The 22,248-nt window shown below is 39.8% G+C and overlaps 1 protein-coding gene across 1 annotated transcript in view; it reads left to right on the top strand.

The window, feature by feature from the left end:
* The first annotated feature begins 9,443 nt into the window (after positions 1–9,443).
* St8sia4 (ST8 alpha-N-acetyl-neuraminide alpha-2,8-sialyltransferase 4) overlaps positions 9,444–22,248 on the top strand; it is a 94,530-nt gene continuing 81,725 nt past the window's right edge. Inside the window, exons 1-2 of the mRNA NM_053914.2 lie at positions 9,444–9,885; positions 16,112–16,243. Coding sequence (NP_446366.2) covers positions 9,773–9,885; positions 16,112–16,243 — 245 coding nt within the window. The 5' untranslated portion in view covers positions 9,444–9,772. The remainder of the gene's footprint in view (positions 9,886–16,111; positions 16,244–22,248) is intronic.

The following is a 22,248-nucleotide window of genomic DNA, read 5'->3' as shown; positions in this document are numbered from 1 at the left end:
ACACCGTGGTTAGGACAAAACGGCAACCAACAGATTGGGAAAAGATCTTTACCAATCCTACAACAGATAGAGGCCTTATTTCCAAAATATACAAAGAACTCAAGAAGTTAGACCGCAGGGAAACAAATAACCCTATTAAAAAATGGGGTTCAGAGCTAAACAAAGAATTCACAGCTGAGGAATGCCGAATGGCTGAGAAACACCTAAAGAAATGTTCAACATCTTTAGTCATAAGGGAAATGCAAATCAAAACAACCCTGAGATTTCACCTCACACCAGTGCGATTGGCTAAGATCAAAAACTCAGGTGACAGCAGATGCTGGCGAGGATGTGGAGAAAGAGGAACACTCCTCCATTGTTGGTGGGATTGCAGACTGGTAAAACCATTCTGGAAATCAGTCTGGAGGTTCCTCAGAAAATTGGACATTGAACTGCCTGATGATCCAGCTATACCTCTCTTGGGCATATACCCAAAAGATGCCTCAACATATAAAAGAGACACGTGCTCCACTATGTTCATCGCAGCCTTATTTATAATAGCCAGAAGCTGGAAAGAACCCAGATGCCCTTCAACAGAGGAATGGATACAGAAAATGTGGTACATCTACACAATGGAATATTACTCAGCTATCAAAAACAACGAGTTTATGAAATTCGTAGGCAAATGGTTGGAACTGGAAAATATCATCCTGAGTGAGCTAACCCAATCACAGAAAGACATACATGGTATGCACTCATTGATAAGTGGCTATTAGCCCAAATGCTTGAATTACCCTAGATCCCTAGAACAAACGAAACTCAAGACGGATGATCAAAATGTGAATGCTTCACTCCTTCTTTAAATGAGGAAAAAGAATACCCTTGGCAGGGAAGGGAGAGGCAAAGATTAAAACAGAGACTGAAGGAACACCCATTCAGAGCCTGCCCCACATGTGGCCCATACATATACAGCCACCCAATTAGACAAGATGGATGAAGCAAAGAAGTGCAGACCGACAGGAGCCGGATGTAGATCGCTCCTGAGAGACACAGCCAGAATACAGCAAATATAGAGGCGAATGCCAGCAGCAAACCACTGAACTGAGAATAGGTCCCCTATTGAAGGAATCAGAGAAAGAACTGGAAGAGCTTGAAGGGGCTCGAGACCCCAAAAGTACAACAATGCCAAGCAACCAGAGCTTCCAGGGACTAAGCCACTACCTAAAGACTATACATGGACTGACCCTGGACTCTGACCCCATAGGTAGCAATGAATATCCTAGTAAGAGCACCAGTGGAAGGGGAAGCCCTGGGTCCTGCTAAGACTGAACCCACAGTGAACTAGTCTATGGGGGGAGGGCGGCAATGGGGGGAGGGTTGGGAGGGGAACACCCATAAGGAAGGGGAGGGGGGAGGGGGATGTTTGCCCGGAAACCGGGAAAGGGAATAACACTCGAAATGTATATAAGAAATACTCAAGTTAATAAAAAAAAAAAAAAAAAAAAGAGGTGGGACTGAGTGGAATTCTTTCACCTATAGAGCAGCCATGAAGAGGCTGTCAGGACTGAGCTTCTTCCTTTATTTCTCTCTCATGTGCTGCCTCCTAAAGTGTCTTCCTCTGCCCTATGCTCTCTGTCATGTAGCAATGCCTCTTTATGAACTCAGGTGCAGTGAGGGCAGTGAGCCATGGCCCGGAATCTCCAAACCTCTGAGACTCTACAAGTCTTTTGTAAAAATGTGGGGATTATCTTGGCTCCGTGTTACAGTGAGGAGAAGCTGAGCAGCACACTCGGTCTCTGCCTTGGTTTTCTTTAGTATTTGACTGCTGAAGAAATAAAGATTGACGCCAAAATGAAAAAAAAAATTTCTTGCAAAATAAAATATATGCAAAAGTCAACAAACAGTGGCTGTGCCTCTGTACTATTAAATGATTAATTTGAGACATCTCTATAACTGGTGAATTAAAAAAAAAGAATATCCTTGTCAAAATCTTTTCTTAAAACCAGAGAGGTATTTTGCAACTTATTTCATGATTCTACTTAAATACAACATCTAAACGTAGCAACTATTTTAGAAAATATAAAACTGAAAATTCTCTTAAAAAGTCGTACAGGCTAAAAAATCACCTAACAAATTATTAGTAAATCTACTATTTCATAAGTTTCTGGGATTCAGACATGTTTTAGTCGCTCTTTGTCATACCCTTAAGACAGTGTAGTTCCAGTTGCAGGAGCTCTGTAGCCTTCTGCAGGCTTCTGCATGTTTCTGGCACTCAGGTAATGCACACATATACATGCAAAGAAAAGATTCTGCCTGAGTTACTCTTTTGTTGCTGAGATTAAAATACCATGTCGAAGTCAACTTACAGAAGAAAGTGTTAAATTCGGCTTTTGGTTACAGATTCATGATCACTGAATGAAGAAGAAATTGAGAATGATATCATGATCCACAACCACAAGGCAGAAAGGGAGCACAAGAAATGTGTGAGTCTCTTGTAACCCCAAAGCCTGCCTAGAGGGCCATGACTCTTCCAACAAGGACACACCTAAACTACCTAAATCTCAAAACACATTGGGAGATTAATAAATGCAAATGTTGACTAAGTATAAGTTATGTAAGACAGTAAAAATTATTAGTTACTGTTCTGTGAAGACAATAAGAGTAGATTGGTTTCTTCTGCCTTTTGAACATCCGAGGGCCTGCAGCTAATTTCTCTCCAAATCTTTTTCCTTAATATGTGAAATATTTGGGGTTCTTAATTTTATATTCAGGGCCTTCTGATGAATATTTTTTCAAATAAAATATTATTAATTTAATGAGAATATCTTACAAAGTAAAAGTCTCCAGGACTGTGCCTACTTTGTCTTCGTTCTCTAGAAGTCTAAGGAAGGAAACCCTCTGTGATTAGAAAGCAGTGTCTGTAATATTTGTTTCCTCAAAGAAACACTTTAAAAGTAAGAGCAAAAACATCTTGACATGTGAATGAGTTATGATAGCTGCCTATAAACTCTACACACAAATTGTTCTATGGAATAAATATGCTAACAAGAATGGCTTAAAAGTAAGCCCAAAACTGTAGAGCAAGGAAACACAAAAATTGTGTTCACTGCCAATGCAGCTCTCTTTGTGGAAGGGGACATAGACTGTAGCCCTCAGCACAGTGATCTGACTTGAGTCTGTGCCCACACGCTGAGATGAATCAGAAAAGCCACCGCTGTAAGTGTTAAATAATAGGAGCTTCTCCTTGGATATGTAGAATACTCGTAAATGATAATAAAATGGTATAATTGAATTAGTGCTTGAAATGGCAAGACTCTGGATTTGCCCCCGTCTGTATTTGTCTGGTTTTCTGGCCAGGAGAAGTTAAATAAATAAATAAATAAATAAATAAATAAATAAATAAATAAATAACAGCTTCTCTTTTATTCCATCATGGTCTTCGGTTCCTACTGTACTTGGTTTTTTATTGTCTAGAGAGCTTATGAAAGAGTTGTGTCTTCTTAAATCCCAATGGGCATTACAGACTGTGCTACTTGACTCCTTCCCCTAGCATGAGTACCACTCAGACCATGTGGCTTTTATTTCATTGCGGCTTTTCAGTTTTGAATATATATTTCTGTGTAATGTGGAAAAATTATTGTATTATGCTTTCCAGGCTTAATCTGGGTTCCCTTTGTTTCTCCCTCTTTCAGTTTTCTTCCCCCACCCTTTTCTGCTAAGGATTTGCTCTCTTCTCCTAGTAAAAACAATTCTACTGACCCATTCACTAACATGTGGGAAATCAAGAAACCCTTGAAGGAGATAATGTTTTACTATTTTACTGACATTGTGCTTGATCCTATGCCAAACTTCTGCAAACAGAACACAAACTGAGGGTTGCACGAGAAGTTTCTACTTTGACTTTTGCCAAGGTTTCAGGTAGAGTTTCCCTCTGGGAAGTGGAGACACGTATTGCAGAGCCATGGGGGGTGGGAGGGGGGACAAAACAGGTGACACATTATCCATAAGAAATTAGTATTGTTTAGTATATGTCGTTGCCCTCAGGGTCAGGGGAGGTGGTTTGTCAGTTAAGTGAAAACCAACTAATAAAGTTCACATTTGATCTTAGAAAAATAATCAGCATAGAATATTTTAATGCCATGTAAAAATCTAAAGTTTGAACTAATCTTGAACCAGTCTGTTGGTGACAACCATGCTGCATAAACAAAAGTAAAAATAATAAAATCACTTAAGTTTTACAGTAAGGCAAGAGAAGGAAGGCATACTATACACTATACAATCCAGTTACTAAGTGAATATCTTTGTCCCTTGGTTGTGAAATTGAAGATCAAGCAACTACTCCTATCAACAGACATTTAAAGAGCTCTTTCCCTCTCCAGCATGCCCCCTAATTCTGGCTTTGTTAGCTGTATTAGGCAGGTTATAGCCAGGCATATAAACAAGAACCTTCTTCCTTTTCCATGACAGTACTACCATCAGCTGTTCCCCTTTTCCATCTCTCTGAGAGCCTCTCAATTTCCTACCCATTTACTCTTGGTTTTTTTTTTTTTTCTATGCACTCTGGAGAAAGCAGGAAAAGGGCTACATGAAGCCTTTATTTTTTTGCTTTCAGCTTTTTATGATTTTTTTTTACCCAAAAGTCTTCTATGCAAGAAAAAGATTATCTCATAGATATAATGTGGCACAAATGGAAGTTACAGCAGAATGTAGATTATAAATTCAAAGCACTGCTTCGTTCTATAAGCTCATTATAAGTTCAAAGCAATAATTTTACACGGCATTGTTTTATCATAGTGTACACCTGTGGCTTTATCCTTGGACCTGGCCTAGAATGAATGTTTTTCTTGATCATTAATGTGTTCCAACCCCGTTTTCATTTCCTAGTGCAATTAGTCTATGACCCATGAAGGTTTACAGAACTCTATTTGCAGCTTTTATTCTATAGGGGGCTTGAGAATACTTGTATCACTTTAGGAGTTCTCTAAAACCATTATTAGGAATTATGAAATCATCAATTTGTCTAAACAGCATTCCTACATGAAAGTATATCTTCATATTGATTGTGTAGGAAATTTGCACAATAGGGTGGATAAATACCTTGGAAATCATTAAGCTACTATAGGCAGGAAAGGCATATCAGAAGTGAGAAGCAATTCTGGGACAACGTCTCTGTAGTCTTTGCTTCTCAGAGCTCACCCATCCAAGCTGTGCAAAACAGTGAGCCATGTCCTGAAAATCCACTGACTCGGCATAGCCTTTCCTAGATAGCTTCTGTTGGGGAAGATGGGGTTTATTTCATCATATAGTTTGTAGTCCATCATCCAAGGAAGACTAGAGCATGAACTCAAGGCAGGAATCTGGAGTGAGAAATGATACAGAGGCCGTGGAGGGGGTGCTCCTTATTGATTTGCTCCTCCTCAACCTGCTTTCCTACTCTTAATGATTAACTGTCGTTGGTGCTGTCTGTACTTACCCCCATTCTGGTGACCTGCAATCTCGCCACGCTATGCTGCCGTACTTCTCACCTGTAGCATCTTACTTTCTCTATCTCCTTCTAAAATGGAGGTGTTACCGCACTGAAGTTTAGAAATCACAAGCCAAAGTATCTGTCTTCTGGATTTGCCTCTTAAACACAGTAGTTTGTCTTCTAATATTAAGGTTTTTATTGCACTATTAAGGAGCACATTCACTCCCTTTTGAGGTTGGCTAGTAGAGCATCAGCACTGCTTGATCACAGGGATACATGTTTCCTGTGACTAGAACCTGTTACACTGATTACTATTGAACATGTTTGTGTATGCCCATAGCGGTAGCTCTTCTTAAAATCAATGTTAGGTCCCAAAGACACAGTAGAAGTACTACATGTCATAATTGAATTTTCCTTCTCTCAGATTTTACAGACTTATCTCAGAATTTCATTTCTTGTAAGATTCCCTTCTCATACAAGCTACTGTATTTCTTTCAGCTGACGATACTGTGTAGCTTGCTGATACTTTTGACCTTCCACCTTCAAGGAGACTTCATCCTTCATTTGCAAAACATGGAACAAACATGAAGGTTCCATGGCATGGAGCATACCTGCTCTGAAATTTCCATCAATTCCAGGACAACTTCTACAGGATTCTACATATAATGCTACAATAAGAATTCATTTCTGATATCCCACTGTAGATGCAGTCTCCTGTCAAGAAGATTAAAAGTGGATAAATCCATTATATGTTCTTCCTATTCTAAAGTATGTTTTGAAGAAACAAATGATTCTACACTTAGGTCATGACATTAAATATCCTTATTTTTTTATCTTGTATACTGACTCCATTTTTGCAGTGCTTGCTTAATGACAGGATTGTAATTGCAGCTAATATAAGTCATCATAATTGCCTGAGTGATAGATGTGAGAACGTGTGCTTAACCACAATGCGTATGATATCTATCACTATTGACCAATTTTCAAGTGGGATATAGGGAATTATGATTGTGGTAATAGAGAGGAAGATCAATTATTTATTTTATGTTGGGGAGTTACAGGTCAGATGTGAAATAGACTCATTATTTTTCTCTTATTCCCAACGGCTCACTCCAATAAATGTTTATTGATCCACTCTCCCCAGTAGCAGTCCCTGCTAATGGATTAGGCATGTATGCTTGGAATTCGAACTTTCTCTTGTAAGTACTACATTTATTCGTTTGTCTAGTACTCACTTTCCAAACACTGAGATGGGTACAATCATAGCATAGTAACAGTCAAGGCATACAGTCTAAAGCCTTTAAAAAAGCAGAAAATAAAAATGAAAATAAAGTTATAAAAAAATGAGACAAGCCAGTTGCTACTCAACCCCACAGAATTGTCCCTCTAAGAATAGGGGGCTCTAGGTTGTTTCTGTTTTTGTTTGTTTTGTGTGTGTGTGTGTGTGTGTGTGTTCGCACGTGCACACATGTATTCTGTTGTGGAGATCCAAGGACTGTTTGCAGATGTCCATTCTATGTTTCTACCAAGTAGATCTAAGTATTCAACTCCTTTGTTATGACTGGTAGTGAGTAAATTTAGCAGCAAAGTCTTCTCACTGGCCTGAATCTGGTTTATAAATTTCTTAGCATATTTTTGAGAAAGAAAAAAGTGCTACATAAGTGCAGTGTGTGTGTGTGTGTGTGTGTGTGTGTGTGTGTGAAAATCTTATACACACATATTCTGTGTGTTTCTAACATTTCAAAAGGCTGTGTGATAAGAAATAGAAATAGAACAACAAAACCCATGGGCTGAAACAAGAGTCTACAGACAGTTAACATGTGAGCCTTAAGCAATTAGAGTGCTTCTTACAGACTGAGGTGATTCAGAGCAGCACGAGTGAAAAAGACATATCTCACAAGACATTTAAATTGACTATTACACATTGAAGATTATTTAATTGACGGTCTGTAATCGGTAGTCCATTGTAAAAGGTTCATGCCTGCTTACAAACCATTATACTGTATGCAAAAGAGTACCATGGCCAATTACCCAAGCCAGCTGACGCCAAAGAATTGAGAATAATGATGACAGACTTCCTGATTTGGGTGAGATTGCACTATTTATGACTGTGCATTCTAGCTAAAGTCAAGGTCTTCTGTGATTGGGCACTTATTATATGTGATTCTATGTCCGGAAACAAGCAAAGGGCAATATATAAAAACAAAAGTTTTTTTTCTTTTAAGTTGGGCACTTATGTGAGGGAAAAAATGAACTAATATAGGAAAAATGAAAATGATATTTTCTGCTTGTGAATAAGACTTTCCTTGCAACGAACAGCATTTTTACACACCCCGGCCAATACCTCTTCCCTTTAACTCATATGAGAGACTGTTTTATTCTTCTCCCCACTGCTAGTTGAGAAGTCTGTGTAACAAAAATGCATTAAGGTAAGCCGGATTTGCCTGGACATCAATAAACTGGAAAGGCTCTCAGCAGGCCACTTGTAGTGTCAATAAAGACGCATAATTATTTGCTCCTTGGGGCATTTTAGACTTGGCCCTTTGCTTGGCTGTCCTGCAGAGATCGGTCTCTCAAAACTTAGGATACTTAACTTCTGAAACCTCAAACTGAGACTGACAAGCATAAGTAAGGGACAGGGGTCTTACATTAAGTCCTGTTGGTTTCCTGTTAGAGACCTCAGCAAAGGTTTGGGCAAAGGTTCTCAAACCTCGAGTTTTAAGCAAGAGTGATGTCTTTTTTTACGTAATGCTGTTCCTTGAGGCATTCAGAATTCCTCCTAAATCCAAGGATACCCAAGTCCTGGGGTTGGGCCTTATCATTTCCTGATGTGGAAAGTGCAAACTTAAATGGCAAGTGCGAAGAACTACTAAAGGCACTGCTCAGGGTGAAGGAGCAGGAAGTCAGACTTCAGAGCCTCTGAGATCCTGGGGCAAAGGCACACAGATAGGAAGGAATCTGGCTTCCAGGCTCTGTCTCCTGCTGAGGAAGAGTGTAGATGTTATGTGTGATAAGCCTGAGCAGTCTTGGATGTGCCGGAAACTAGGGATGGAGAGGTGCTCAGCTAGAATACTCAGAAAGCGCGCCAGCTGCACAATACAATAGGAGTAAGGAAAATGGTAGGCGGGAGGAGGGGTGAAAATCAGAGCCCAATACACTTCAGCCAGATTTTCAGGAGGAGCCTGCCTTTCCTGCCTTTTTACCCGGCGTTCCTTCTTCCCTAGGACTGCGAATGTGTTTGTGGGTGTGCCGGAGGAGGAAGCTGCCTTTTCTCAGAATTCTGATTCTCAGAGGTGAAGTTTAAATGGCACTGGACTTGCCTTCACTTCGTGAGGAGTTTCCAAATGACAAAGCGTGGGTCACTTAAGTATCCGTAATGTTTGTAAAGACACCTCTGACTTCACTTGCTTACCGCAAGCTTCAAGCTGGGATCCTCAATCCCCATCCACTCAGAGGGCGAGATCAGCTCATTGGCTCCTGTGAATAATTGTATTTTCCAGACAGAGTTGTGCACTGAATAAGGAACGTTCCCCTTCCACTTCCCTGTTGGATTTCGCTTTACCTCGGACGGGTTTATTCGCTCGTGCGTTTATGTGTGTTTAGCAAACATGCTTTGAATAATAGGCTCCTTTCTCGAGCCCTCTCTAGCCGTAGCCATTGCATTCCTCTGGTGGGATGAGTCTCTTTCTTAGCTGAGATGCACTCTTTACATCCGTGTAGTCAGCTGGTGTCGAAGCTAGCGGATCTGGAGCCTTGACGTTTGGGCGTCCTAGGAGACGGTGTGATCCTGTGTGTGTCTGTGGTTTGGGGGGTTGTGCCCGAGAACGCGTCCGCGTGCGACTGTGAGCTTCCTCCCCAGGCAATAGTGCAGACGGAGCTCGCGACGTTACTCTCCTAGCAGCCGCCAGCAAGGCAAGGCAACAGCAGCCTCCGCCCCCTCAGCACTGTGATTGGCTGGCCTTGCTTATCATTTCCCTGCTACGGCGAGGAAAGGGCCAGTGACGCCCCCGAGCCCAGCTGCAGAAGCAACCGCCACCTCCGATGCACAAGGTGTCACATTTGAAAAGAAACCCGAGCCCCAGGGAGGCGGCACAGAGCGACCCCAGCCCGGCTAGCGCAAACTGCGCGGCAGGGCGCTGGGCAGCGCTGGAGAACCGGGAGAGCTCCACCGCTGAACGTCCTAGCGACCTGATTCTGGGATCTCGGCTCCACGCTCCCTTCGCAAATTTCAGATTTCTCCCCCTTGATTATTTCCCCAAAACGGAGCCTTTATACCAGGAGAAGGTGCCTGAGCTGGGACAACCTGGACTTTCCCGGGCACCCAAGATGCGCTCCATTAGAAAACGGTGGACCATCTGCACTATAAGTCTACTCCTGATCTTTTATAAGACAAAAGAAATAGCCAGGACTGAGGAGCACCAAGAGACGCAACTCATCGGGTAAATGCATGTTCAGGATATGACACAAAATCAAGCCGTAGTGAAGTGTGCTTAGAGCCGGGAGAGTGACGTTTGGGGTGCTGTGTGTGTTGGTTTGGGCGTGCTTGTGCCGAGTGTCATGAATTAAATGACAGAGGCTCTTTGGAGGTGTGTGTGTGCGCGTTTCTCTGGCTGTTTCCAGGAGGAGTTTAACTTGTCCTGTGCCATGATGGTGGTTATGGTGGTGGTGGTGGTGCTGCTGCTGCTGCTGTTGGTGGTGGTGGTGACAGATGTATTGGCACAGGGTGCTGCTCACCAAAGAAGTCACTGCAGAAGTGTCAACAAAGAACGTGTGCCCTTGTCATTTTAATGGTTGAGCAGAATTCAGAGATATCTTTACTCTCCAAGCTTTCTCCTTCCTGCCTTCTGTATCCTGCCAGTCTATGAAGACACCATAAAAAGTGGGTTTTTCCCAAAGTTTATGTTCACTGACTGAAATGGGTCTTCCTTATTCATTTTTGTTTGTTTGTTTGTTTTGTTGGGGGAGGGGACGCCTGTAAGATCTATTTTCTTTCTTTCTTTCTTTCTTTTTTTGCTTTCTCTCTCTCTCTTTCTTTCTTTCTTTAAGTTAGACATTTCAGTATCAATAAGGAAAATTCCTTATTCATTCCTCCACGGATAAAACTCCTGGGTTTCATGGTTACAGTTTTAGAAGGGAACTGGAAGCTGCTCCCTTACAGACTATAATCTGCTCTTTCTTGAGTTTGTCAAGATGTGTTCACAATCTCCACCCTATTAAGTTCTGTAAATATCTCACTTCCTTCCTCTCTCCCCTGGCCTCTCTGCCTTTGAAGTCTATCCAGAGCAGAGCGCCTTGTAACTTCGTGTCTCTGACAAGGCTTGGAAGCGCTTTTTCTGAGGTTGTGGACCTGCGTGTCAACTCTGTTAAAAGTCCTGTTTCGGAAATCCTTCCAAGTCCAGAGGTTTCCGCAGTCGGAAACTGCACTGGCTGAGATTTCCTTCTGTTTTTAAATTGTCTCTGACATTTCTAAAACGACGAAGGATGCTTTGGCCATTTTTGTGTGCGCCGTTTTGTGTGGGGGCGGGGCATAGAGCTTTGAAAACACACACTATGAAACTTTACGCAGCTCTTTTCTTAATATCCCTGCTCCTCTCTGAGTAATCCGTCACAATTAAGTGAGTAAGACGCAGGTGTATCCTCCCGGAAGGACTTACTATTCAGTAAAAAGCTAGCCTAACAGTAGGAGGCTCAAAGGGGACTGTAGGAGAAAGGAAAGCTAAAAAGGAGTGGGTTGCATGGTCCTCGTGCTTCAACAAACCTATTCAAGGTCTGTATCAGAGATAGATAGATAGATAGATAGATAGATAGATAGATAGATAGATAGATAGATAGATAGATAAATAATCATGTGAAGTCGTTTACATAGAAGTGGATGGTTTGAAAATCCACATCAATGGTCAAAAAGAAAAACTGGGAGGGGAGCGGGCATCCCCAGTAGACCTGCTTTTGCCAGGCAGACAAAGGGGTCTTGAAGGTGGTGAACCCGCGAGTGTGAGAATTCCTAGGAGAGGCAGAGGCTCTTTGTTCCCTTCCGAACTGATGGGTTCCGGGGAGCGGGCGCCTAGACAAAGCCGCCAAGCGTCCATAGGACCCCAGTGGTTTGGGACCCTAGCGAGCAGGAGTGGGCGTGGCAATGAACACTCCGTCCAAACGCTGCTTAAGAATCAATTCCTTGCTTGGATAAACTGCCTCCAGAAAAGAGGCATGTACCCCGGGTTCCCCAAAGGAAAATAACAGATTCAGGACACTCCACGTTTCACAGTGACATTTCTTCTGTGGCCTTTTTCTGGAAACCTATGGAGGGTGGGAACAGCCCTGGCAGCAGCAGAACTGCTGCCTGCAGCCATACAGTGGCTGGTTAGCTCTACTGAGCTAAGCTTTCCGCACCTTTTGCAAGCTAAGCTGCAGTTCTTTCTTCCCAGTTTCTATGAGAAGGCTTGAGGTCAGCACTTGAGTTCTCAAAACAGGAAGAGAGGTGTGGTGCCAGGTGTCTCTGTCTATCCTTTTTTCTAAGAGAACTTGTAGTCAGAGCAGGATAAAGAGAAGACGTGTGTGTGTGTGTGTGTGTGTGTGTGTGTGTGTGTGTGTGTGTGTGTGTGATTTCTGAAAGAAGTCAGCCTGCCTTCATTTGTGACAGTCAAACAAACAAACAAACAAACAAACAAACAAACAAATTCACGTTCAAAGCTCCTTCTCTTTAATTAAAGCCCACAACTGCAGCTTTTTTCGAACAAGGCTGGGACCTGGTTGTAGAGACAGTCCTCGCACACGTGCTGGAGAAATCCTGACTTCTCTGGGCCTCCAGACACAGGCACGGGGTGGAGCAAGTGTTGCCTGGAGCAGTGCAAGGTAGCTGGTTATCTCTCTGGACGTTCATTCCCTTTTTTGCCAGAATGAAACCTTCGGGGAGAAGCTTGTGACCTGAGCATATGATTTTCTTTCAACTCCTCAACAGTGCCTCTGGTGGAGCATTTGACTCACCAGCTAATTCACCATCTCCTCTCAGCGTAGGCTTAAGGAGAAGACAGTTTTGAAATGACTTAGAGAGTAAAGGGGCCCTGGAGGCAAGATCAAAGCTTCATTTAAAAGTGAGATCATAGAGGCGGTCTACAGCCTTTGGGGGGCACTGCGTGCCTTACAGGTTGGCAGTAGTTCCAACCAAGTCCTTTAATTTTAGATGCCTCTGGGTTCGGAGTCAACATCCCCACCACAATGAATATTTCTCACTAGGTAGGAGGCTTCTTCACCCAACCGTGTCTTTAGCAGAGTCCCCATGCACAACCAATGAAGCATTGCTCCCGCTTCAGCACCAAGGACTCACTGTTATGCAGAAAGGAAAGCAGTAGCTGAGAAAGGTGTCTGTCCATCCACCTTCTATTTCCAGAGAAGCACCAGCAGTGTGTTCAACAAGAGTGAGGGGTTACTCCCAACAGTTTGAGAGATAATCACTGACCAACTGAGGCTGCCACTTCCTTCTGGATAAACTTTCCTGATAGAAGGATTTTGTTAGCAGATTTACCTCGGACCACTGGTAGTACTAAGTGGGTCATTCTAGAGTTCCTGTTTTCCCACGTGCTTTCCCACGTTTGTCCTACTTTTTCACTTGTGGTGTGCTCGCCAAAATAGGCTGGAGACGGGTTTTAAGATTCCCATATGCATTACGTATATAGTGAGGAAAGCATTTGGAAGTGTGACAAAGTTAAATGATATATAAACGCCTCTTTTAATCTTTTAGATTAGCCCGAAGTTGCTGGGCAGACCTAAAATGAGACTTCAGTATACTTATCCGTGCCTTTTACCCCTCAAGGCTGCTTACATCCTATTACTAAACAATCAACAGTTTTGGATTGTGTGATGTGTGAAGATGACAGTGAAGCTAAAAACCAGTGCTTAGATTATAGCTGCACAGGACGCCTCTTGAACTGTTTCAAAGTAGAAGGCGGCTTTGGAAAGCAGTATCCCATGGTTTGCTCTTTACTTCCCAGATGAACTTTATAATCACACTATACTATATCGTTTGATCCTATGGGAATAAAATATAGAATTAACCCCTGCTTGAGTTCAGACTTAGTTGTCTTCAGGCCTTTTGTTGATGTGGTTTTTAAAAGTTTAAATTAATGAAGGAGCTTAGTCTACTCACATTCATTCTGAAGCTAAGTAATCAGTGTTCTAAGATACTAGGACACTGATACCTAATATCCAAAAATGTATTTAATCACCTTTGTCATATATATCAGACCTGACAAAATACATTGTTGCAAAGGCTAGAAACTCATACCAAAGAAAAAACAATAAGGAACGATTTGGTAGATATTAACAGACACAGGTATTCCTGAGAGTGGCATCGTATGCATGGTCGTCTTTGTTGAATTTTCACAACACCACACGATCAGGAATACTGTAAATTCACTTTCTTTAGTGCCGAGTGATATCTTTGATGCCTTTTGTTTCTTCCCTTTAAAAGTAGCATGTCGAAGGGTTTGTAGAAATCTCTGTGCAAAAAGAAAATAATGTTTTCAGTGCAGCTGTTTGGAGGTCATTGTACAAACTAGCATGAGAAGCAAGCAGTGGGTGGCAATATTCTTCATGTCTTGAATTCATGAGAAGGGAATCTTTCTCCAGACAGAGTAAAACCAAGATCGTGGGCAAAAAAATATCTTTTGGGAGCTGTTTATGTTTGCGGGAACAAAAATAAAGTAGGCTTTATAGGGTCAGATGATCCCTTTGAGTGTAAAAGAGAAGTCTGACTACTGGTACCCACTTTCATTCAAGGTTCTTTCCAAAGATAAAAGCCTGGCCTATGGCCAGCCACCAATTTAATAGAAGCTGCTCTGTGAGGAAGTAGTGTTCTCAGAATATGTGTTTGTATGGTTAAGGTCCTCTAAGACTAAGCCTATCATCATAAAAATCATTGTACAGGTAGAAATTATACCCGTAATTAAGTGCCACAATACGATATAAATTTAAAAAATTCAATGGCATGAATAGTTTTACTTCTATAAAAATATACGAGGTCTCATAATTATTATTCTAACCTTAGCCACCTATGGTAGAAAAAAATGATATTGGCAGTCATCGATGGAGTGATGATTGGAAAGATCTTTGCCTCTTCCCATAAAAATGATGATAATTTATACCTGCTTAAAGGTGTACACTAAAATCTGAAGGTTAACTTCCGGGCACATTCACATTCTTACTCATATGCAATTATTGTCATCAGGAGTGTAATGTGAAGATTGATAACTGTGTCACTGCATAGTGAATTGTACTGTTTCCTAACATCCTGAATGCCCTCTGTAAAATGACTATTATTAGCCTTGCACAGACACGCAAATGTGTAATTTTCATCAGTAGAACTGTGCAAAATATTAATTTTTACAGAGTTTCAAATTTCACAGGGAGTGGTTTCATATGATTTCATAAGTCGCACAGGGAGGTGCTGCAAATTAAAATTACGTATTAAAAATAATGCAAAACAAGTACCCAGCAATACGCTTCCAGTTTTAGAAGCAGCACCTGTTAAAAGGCAAAGTTTCTATTAGTAGAGAGAATATTCTAGGTAATACACACACATTCACATGTGGTGATGCTTGAACAACCATGTTACTTTTTAGCAATGCTATTCAAATGGAATAATTAAAACCAGTACAAATATTGAAAAGACTAAACTTTTTCTTCCTCTGTCATAGTTGATTGCTTTCTACTAATTATTTGAATCATTTTTTAACTGTAAATCACAAAGGCAGACATCTAGTCGATAGTGACCTGCTTAGCGCTACAGGCCCTCATTATATAAATGACAACTATAGATGTTTCTCTCCAACATAACGTGGACCAAACTCCTAACATTACAGGTTCACATGCTGTACTGGCCATATTAAAGATGGTATATATATATATATATAAAGGTATATTAAAGATGACTGACTGTAAGAGTCAGTTGCTTTTACTCCAATACAAAGGCAACGGACATATGAACTGAAAGAATTTTCTTCTCTGTTTCCTGGGAATCTCATCTTTAGCAACATTAGAAGCTAGTTCCTTTTTAATTGGCACTTCAACAATGCTTTCCAAGTTACTTTGTTATACAGGAAAAGCCCATAACCATCATGGTCACTGCATATTAAATAATGCTTTTGCTGTTTGTGAAGCCCACAGTGACCTAGGGAAGTAGTGCCCAAGAACACAATGCAAATGGAGCATGAAATCAAGCACATAAGCAGATCTGATATACACAACATTTTCTTAGTAGTCCTCAGCAAAGTATATTTCCAGTTCTTTTTCTATGTCTTCTTTGAAACAAAATTAATCATGGCAGCAAAAGTTACAGGCTTGTAGAAGAAGTAACTGGCCAAACATCCTGCCTCTGGTTGTCTAAGTAGCAGTGGGAGTAACTGGTATTATAACTTTGATGAGAGTTATATTTTCTTAAATATCAGGAGGTCTGTCTTATATGAAAGATTACTTTTCAAGAAGGGGGAGGGAGGTTGGAGGTTTGCTTTGATGTCAGTCACATGACTCCTAGAGAGACTTGCTTCTTTTTTCTACTAACTTATGAAAATAATATCCCACGTTTAATCCATAATGTAAATATAATTGTGTTCATGATGCCACTTAAGCAAAATGCTTCTGATTTTCACACAGCTGGCCTATCTGTCTTTTCAGAGATGGTGAATTATGCTTGAGCAGATCACTTGTCAACAACTCTGATAAAATCACTCGGAAGGCTGGTTCCACCATCTTCCAACATTCCGTACAAGGCTGGAAAATCAATTCTTCTTTAGTCCTGGAGATAAGGTGAGTTTCGTCAATAAGTCAAAAACCGTCACATCATGTCCTTAACGAAGTTGGGTTTGGCAAACTTATACCGAACACTTGATTTATGGCTTACATGTAAATATTTAATGGAAAAGTGAATCAGCTATATTTAATGTCCCTCGTGGAAAAATGTAGAACCATAAAAAAAAAACCAAAGTCATTGAACAGTCACTTTTTCAAGGATGATGGAATTTTTAATATACTAGCCCATTATCAATAGAGCAAAGTACTGAGTTAAATACTAACCTTTGACACGATTTTATGGTATGGCATAGAATAAACATTCGTCTCAGGAATCATTTTCTTCCTTTCCCTTATTGAGACTCCAATGTGATCTGACACTCGGCTACATAGAACAGAGGTTCCTCGACTCCTATTGTGTTTTACATGTAGATTGATTTGATTTATTAAATGGTTATGGCGGTGTAAGCTTATGTGAAGAAGTGAAGAGAAAGTCAGAAAATAAACTTGCCATAGTTCTGTCTTGTTTTTAGGCAGACAGACATTTTAAGCTAAAATGAATTATTGAAATAAACCCAGTGAGTTCTGCTGTTTCAGTTCTAAAATTAATAAGAAAATGGGCTATCCATTCCCTAACATGGAGGGAGAAAGAATCTTATTTTTCTTATACTTTCACTCCATCACTGATTTGGTTAGTGTGCTTAAATTAGAGTATTTTTGTAATTCAGAACTTGAGAAGTTTGGGGGAGCATGTCCCTTATGTATAAAATCATTGCTTTTTTTAGTGTTTACAAAATACTAAATATTCATAGATGTGATATTAACATAGAAATTTTGTAATGGTATCTGACTGATTAAAAAGTGAGTGTCTCATTTACTTCTCTGATATTTTTGGCCTCACACGATTCCTATATCCTCTCTCTCTCTCTCTCTCTCTCTCTCTGGCTCCCACATCCAGCTTTTCATTTAAATCTAAAATACCTTAGCCATGAACAAATTATTAGGAATGAGATGATAGGCAGGCATAACATTAAATCTCAGGAGTTGATGAAAGAGGAAAAAAAGTGCTTGATAGAAAAGATGTTATTTACAGTCATGACTTAAAAGAAACTGTGGTCAGGCAAGAAGGGAGTCACTTAAGGTGAGGCTGCATGGATGATGTAAAGCGTATATAAAACAAAATTATAATAGTTTGATTAGCCCGTCCAGCCAACCTTAAAACGCTTTGTGTATGCGAAAATGTAAAAAGCGTATTTCTCGAATAGTACACCTTCATAATTAATATCAGTCCATGCATTCCTAATATCTTTCCAAATACAAATGATGTGTGTACTCGTGGGACATTAAACTTACACTTTACTTTACAATAAGGAATCCCATGTAAATATAAACTCACTTCAGTGCTTCCTCTGATGCAACTTGTACAAAGCTAATGAAGGCCGCGGTTGTCGTTCTGAAGGTGAGCTTTTCCAGCTAAGAGCTGTTCATACCAACGGAATGTTAGTCCTGGCTATGTTTGCATGGTTCCTCTTAACTGGCAAAGAGGTAAACAACGCTACAGTGAACAAATATTGAATAATGTATACAAAGTTGTCATTTGCAAGGAAAGAATAATTTGTAAGTTCATTATTGTGCGATGTGCAAACAGTTCATAAAAATTACAATTGCCTCTGGCAGCAGGGACTCTTGAGGATGAATCAGTTTGACACCTGTAATAAAAGATTGAGGATATGAAAATATCTTGTTGTTCGGCTCAGGTTTTACAAGTCTGTGGTTAGCGAGCCTGAGTGCGAGGGGGTGGCTGGATCATGTTCAAGCTTTACAAAATTCTACTTTGAACCTTTTGATTGGGGCCGTGGCTTGTAATTGATTTTTTTTGTTTGTTTGTTTCTTTGTTTTAAACAGTTGAATCCCACTTGAAGACCTTGTTTATTTTTAAATTACCATTATATTTATAATGTCCTGGTGGTATTCCTAGTAAATGATTTGTTAATTTACATTAGCATATGTGATAGTCGTGTGGATAGGTTACTTCGTTCTATTTTTAGCTGTGAGGTTTGCTGTGCGCTTCAGCCCGTCTGCTGTTTGGTCTGCAGCTTTCATGAACACATCAGCTGGTGAGTTGGGAAGCCATTGCAAGGTGAAGAGCATTGTCTCAGGCGGTTTGAGTCCGTTGTAATTTGAAGTAGCCACCACGTTGAAAAAGTTAAAGCTCTTCCCAAGCGTATCCACGATCAAAGTCATTACCTTGTTCTCAAGGCTTCGTTGTGCTGCTGGGAAGATCTTGTTAATATTATTTTCTTTAGAGATGACACATTTAAGCTTCGTCACTTGTGACTAAATCTGTGAACGCTGTCAGCTTCCGTCTACCATCTGGCTCAACCTAGCTCCCGTATTTTGGTTCTTTAGTTTCTCAGCTTTCATGTATTAACAAAACCCTAAGAAAATACGATGCCAAATAAGGGTGTCGAAACATACGAAGGCAGCTTTTTTTTCTCTTCCACACAGTCTAGCCAATAATTAGTAAACTATTTTAATTCTTAGTGTAATATTTCTTAAACGTGTAAAACTGGATAATTAAATAAGAGTGCCCATTTATACATGTTTCATCTTTAAAAAAGAGCATACCGTTCCATTTATAGATTTCTTTCATGGAAAATGGCAAAGCAACTTTGCACCGTCTTCTACCTACTGTAAAGGACAGTAATGTTATTCGTAGCTGAAGAGGCTTATTCAGCAGGACCAAACATTCCCACCCAGTGCTTTATTAAGCCTGTCTTTTGATAGAGCAAGTTGTTGAAGATTATATTTTAGTACTAAACATAGCTTGCTTCTTTATGAAGTGCATGATATGTTTTTGCCTTAAAGATAAAAGTACAAATTTTTGTCATCCAATCCTACCAAATTCATAGCCAAGTGTGAAATAGTAAAGTTAAAAAAATATTCTTCATATATTTTGATATCATTTTAGTTTTCATGTGATGTGAATGTTTAGGATTTCTCTTTTTCAAACTAAAATATCTTTCCCATAACCTTTTTCTAAGTCCTGAATTACTATGTAATAATAAAAAATCTCATTTAGGAAAAAAGTTATGTAGGTATTTTCTTTCCTTTCATAGGCACAGTAAAGCATTTGGGAATTTCTAAGTTCTTTCCCTTTCCTTTCAGTGAACTGTGTCATCGTCAATCAGTATGATACTTTTATTTATACCATGAAATTTAGACACACTGATTCTCTCCTCTCTCTAATAAGCTGTAAACGACTTACATTATGATACATATGTTTGTACATAGAACCTAATTTGACTTTCAGCTTTTAATGTGTTTCTGCTGTCCAATGTGCCACTCAGTGCTTCTGGTGAGACAGACAAGTGCACAATCAGTGAAATTTCGGTTGCTACAACACAGATCGTTGGTACAAAATATCCAGGAAGGGTGGCCTGTGATGGGGGTTAGCTTTATTTAACATTTCACAAATGAAAGCAGTAAGTAGTAAATTAAGCCTCTAAGCCCCTGCAGCTGCTGTTGCGACCAATGTTTGGTATTGAAAGGGAAGTTCAGGCTGAAGATTCAGTTGAGCAAAGTCTGGATAGAATCTTTCCTGTCAGTTTAACAGTTCACAACCCTTTTGGTTTGAGTGAACTTTGTCTGTTTAAAAAACAAAAAACAAAACGGTTTCGTGACTAATATTTTCAGTCTCATTGAAAACGAAACACTCAAACTTCTGCGTTTGCCATTAATTTTAAAGCAGCAGCTGTAAATTAGTGTTGGCTTCACTAAGAAGGCAAGAAGGTCTAAACTGGAGTGATGAAATGACAGTTGAAGATCTAAGAAATCTCGTGTCTTTTATTCATTTATTTATTTTTATTATCAGACACAAACCCTGACTTTAAATATCTGTTAGTGGCTTGGCCACATATCGAGAAAGCTTGGAAAGTTACAGCTTAAATACTAAATACACTTTTGGTGAACTTTGACTCTGTGAGCTCGGAAGTTTCAGCTGGGATTTGCTTTATTTCCCAAGCAATTTTGCTGACTCTGCTTTGAAACAATGTTAAATTCTTACTGTGTTTTAAAGTAAACCATTCATGTCTTTCTGATGAAACCTAAAAGTTTCTCAATTTACTCTAAGAAGAAGAGTGTTTTCCTGTGGCATTTAGATAATTACATTTATGTAACATTTTTCTCCCTCCATACTTTTATCGATTAAGTGATGACTGTTCAGGAGATTCATAGAATTTCTTATGTTCCATTGCATACATAAGATAATAAAATTATTATAGCCTTCTAAAGTGAGAAGAATCTAACCATTCCTTACTGGTTTCAAAAGTGCTTGTGCTTCTAAAGTCACAGTATTGTTCATTCATAATAATTATCATCACCTTCCCCATCAACAACCTTACTTTCAATAAATTTTCATGTGTAAATTTCAGCCCTAAACTGAGAATAAAATGTTTTTTAAGCATAAGGATCAAAACATTCAAAAATCATTTAAAATACTCCAAAGTCTCTTTCTTTTCAGTTCCCAATTTAAAACCGCCCATTCTACATTAAAAATGTTTTAGAAATTATTTAAATGCTTTTTTATTTTTAGTTTTAATTAGTCTATAATATTTGGATTTTCATTGCTTTAAAAGGTACTTTATTTTTTTAATGATGCTTTGTAAAAATAAATTGCTACTAACCCCATAACCTGGAATTAGAAGGATTCATAGCATTGGCATATGGACTTAATAACTGTTTATCTCCTTGACTACTATTTTCTCCAAAGGTTAGTGAGCCTACTCATTTACCAGTCTGTTTAATGTTCTAAGTAGCGCTCAGACTTTCCCCCTAAGGGTGTGTAAAGTATGGACTGCTTACTTGTACATCACATTTTGAAATGATTTTGCTTCTAAGTTTCTGTTACCTAGAAAAGACATCTCTGTAGGAAAGTCCCACTTGTCAGTTCACAGGCGAGCAAATGTAACATTCTGATGGCGTGAAAGGGAGTTTCCCTTTTGGATTTCTAAGCTACAGAACCTCCTTTAATACCTGCGGCTCTGATCTACTCCTCTCAAACATGCTACTGCTTTTGAGTCCAATCTCTAAATGCATCTATGTCAGCCTATTTCAGTTTTGTTCAAAGGGAAACGGTAACGTCACCCTCTTTGATGATCTAACCACATCCTTGCAGCTTTTTATCTTCAAGACAACCTTGTCATATTCGCGCAAACAGAAAGCTGTGTTAAGATATAGGTGTCAAGCTCGTCTCACTTCCCCTCCCCCACCCAGGTAATTAAACGGTAGTTAATTAATGAGTATGGAAGACTATGGTACCATCTTGATAGTAGATGTCACTATTGGTGGAGAATAACTAGATCCTTGCGATGTTTTGTTCTTAGTAATGGAACTTACTCAGAGTCATATAGCATACACCATATTAGCACAAAAGGAAAAGATGTCTCTTTTATCCAACATACTACTATCAGGCACTGACTTTTTCTCCCCGTGAGGCTGGAAGCTTGACTTAAGAGCACCCTGGTAAATAACATTTGCTTTCCAACCTCTGCCATGTGTATTTGTCTTTTTTTTTTTCACATTGCTTCTTCTTGCTGTATGTTCCTAGCTGTGGAATTGAATAATCTTAGACTCTTCTGGCAACCTCCTAAGATTTTGTCAATATCATTCTCTCAAACGCTACTAGATCCTGGTGTATTTCCCTGATGTTCATTATAAACACGAAAGAATGAATCTTTCCAAAGATTTCTCATGAACGCGGGCTTCTTTATAGTGTTTTAAAACTGCATTAAATCAACCCTCCATTCCATAATTCAATCACAGGTGCCCCTTTGGATCATTTAAATCTCTCAATATACCTGGGAAGGTAATTTATCACTTTTCTTTGGACAGCTATAATTCAGACTCACCTTTCTTACCAAGCAGGGTGCATGGAGAGACGATAGCTACAAATTGCATAACCTCACAGTGTGAATCACAAGCCTGTCAGGACACAGATTGCTTTTCTCACTGCCTACCACCCA

Source organism: Rattus norvegicus, chromosome 9 (genome assembly GCF_036323735.1).
Source record: "Rattus norvegicus strain BN/NHsdMcwi chromosome 9, GRCr8, whole genome shotgun sequence".
NCBI lineage: Eukaryota > Metazoa > Chordata > Mammalia > Rodentia > Muridae > Rattus > Rattus norvegicus.
The sequence above is the reverse complement of the archived record's forward strand: the minus strand, read 5'-3'. Positions and strand labels throughout refer to the sequence as shown.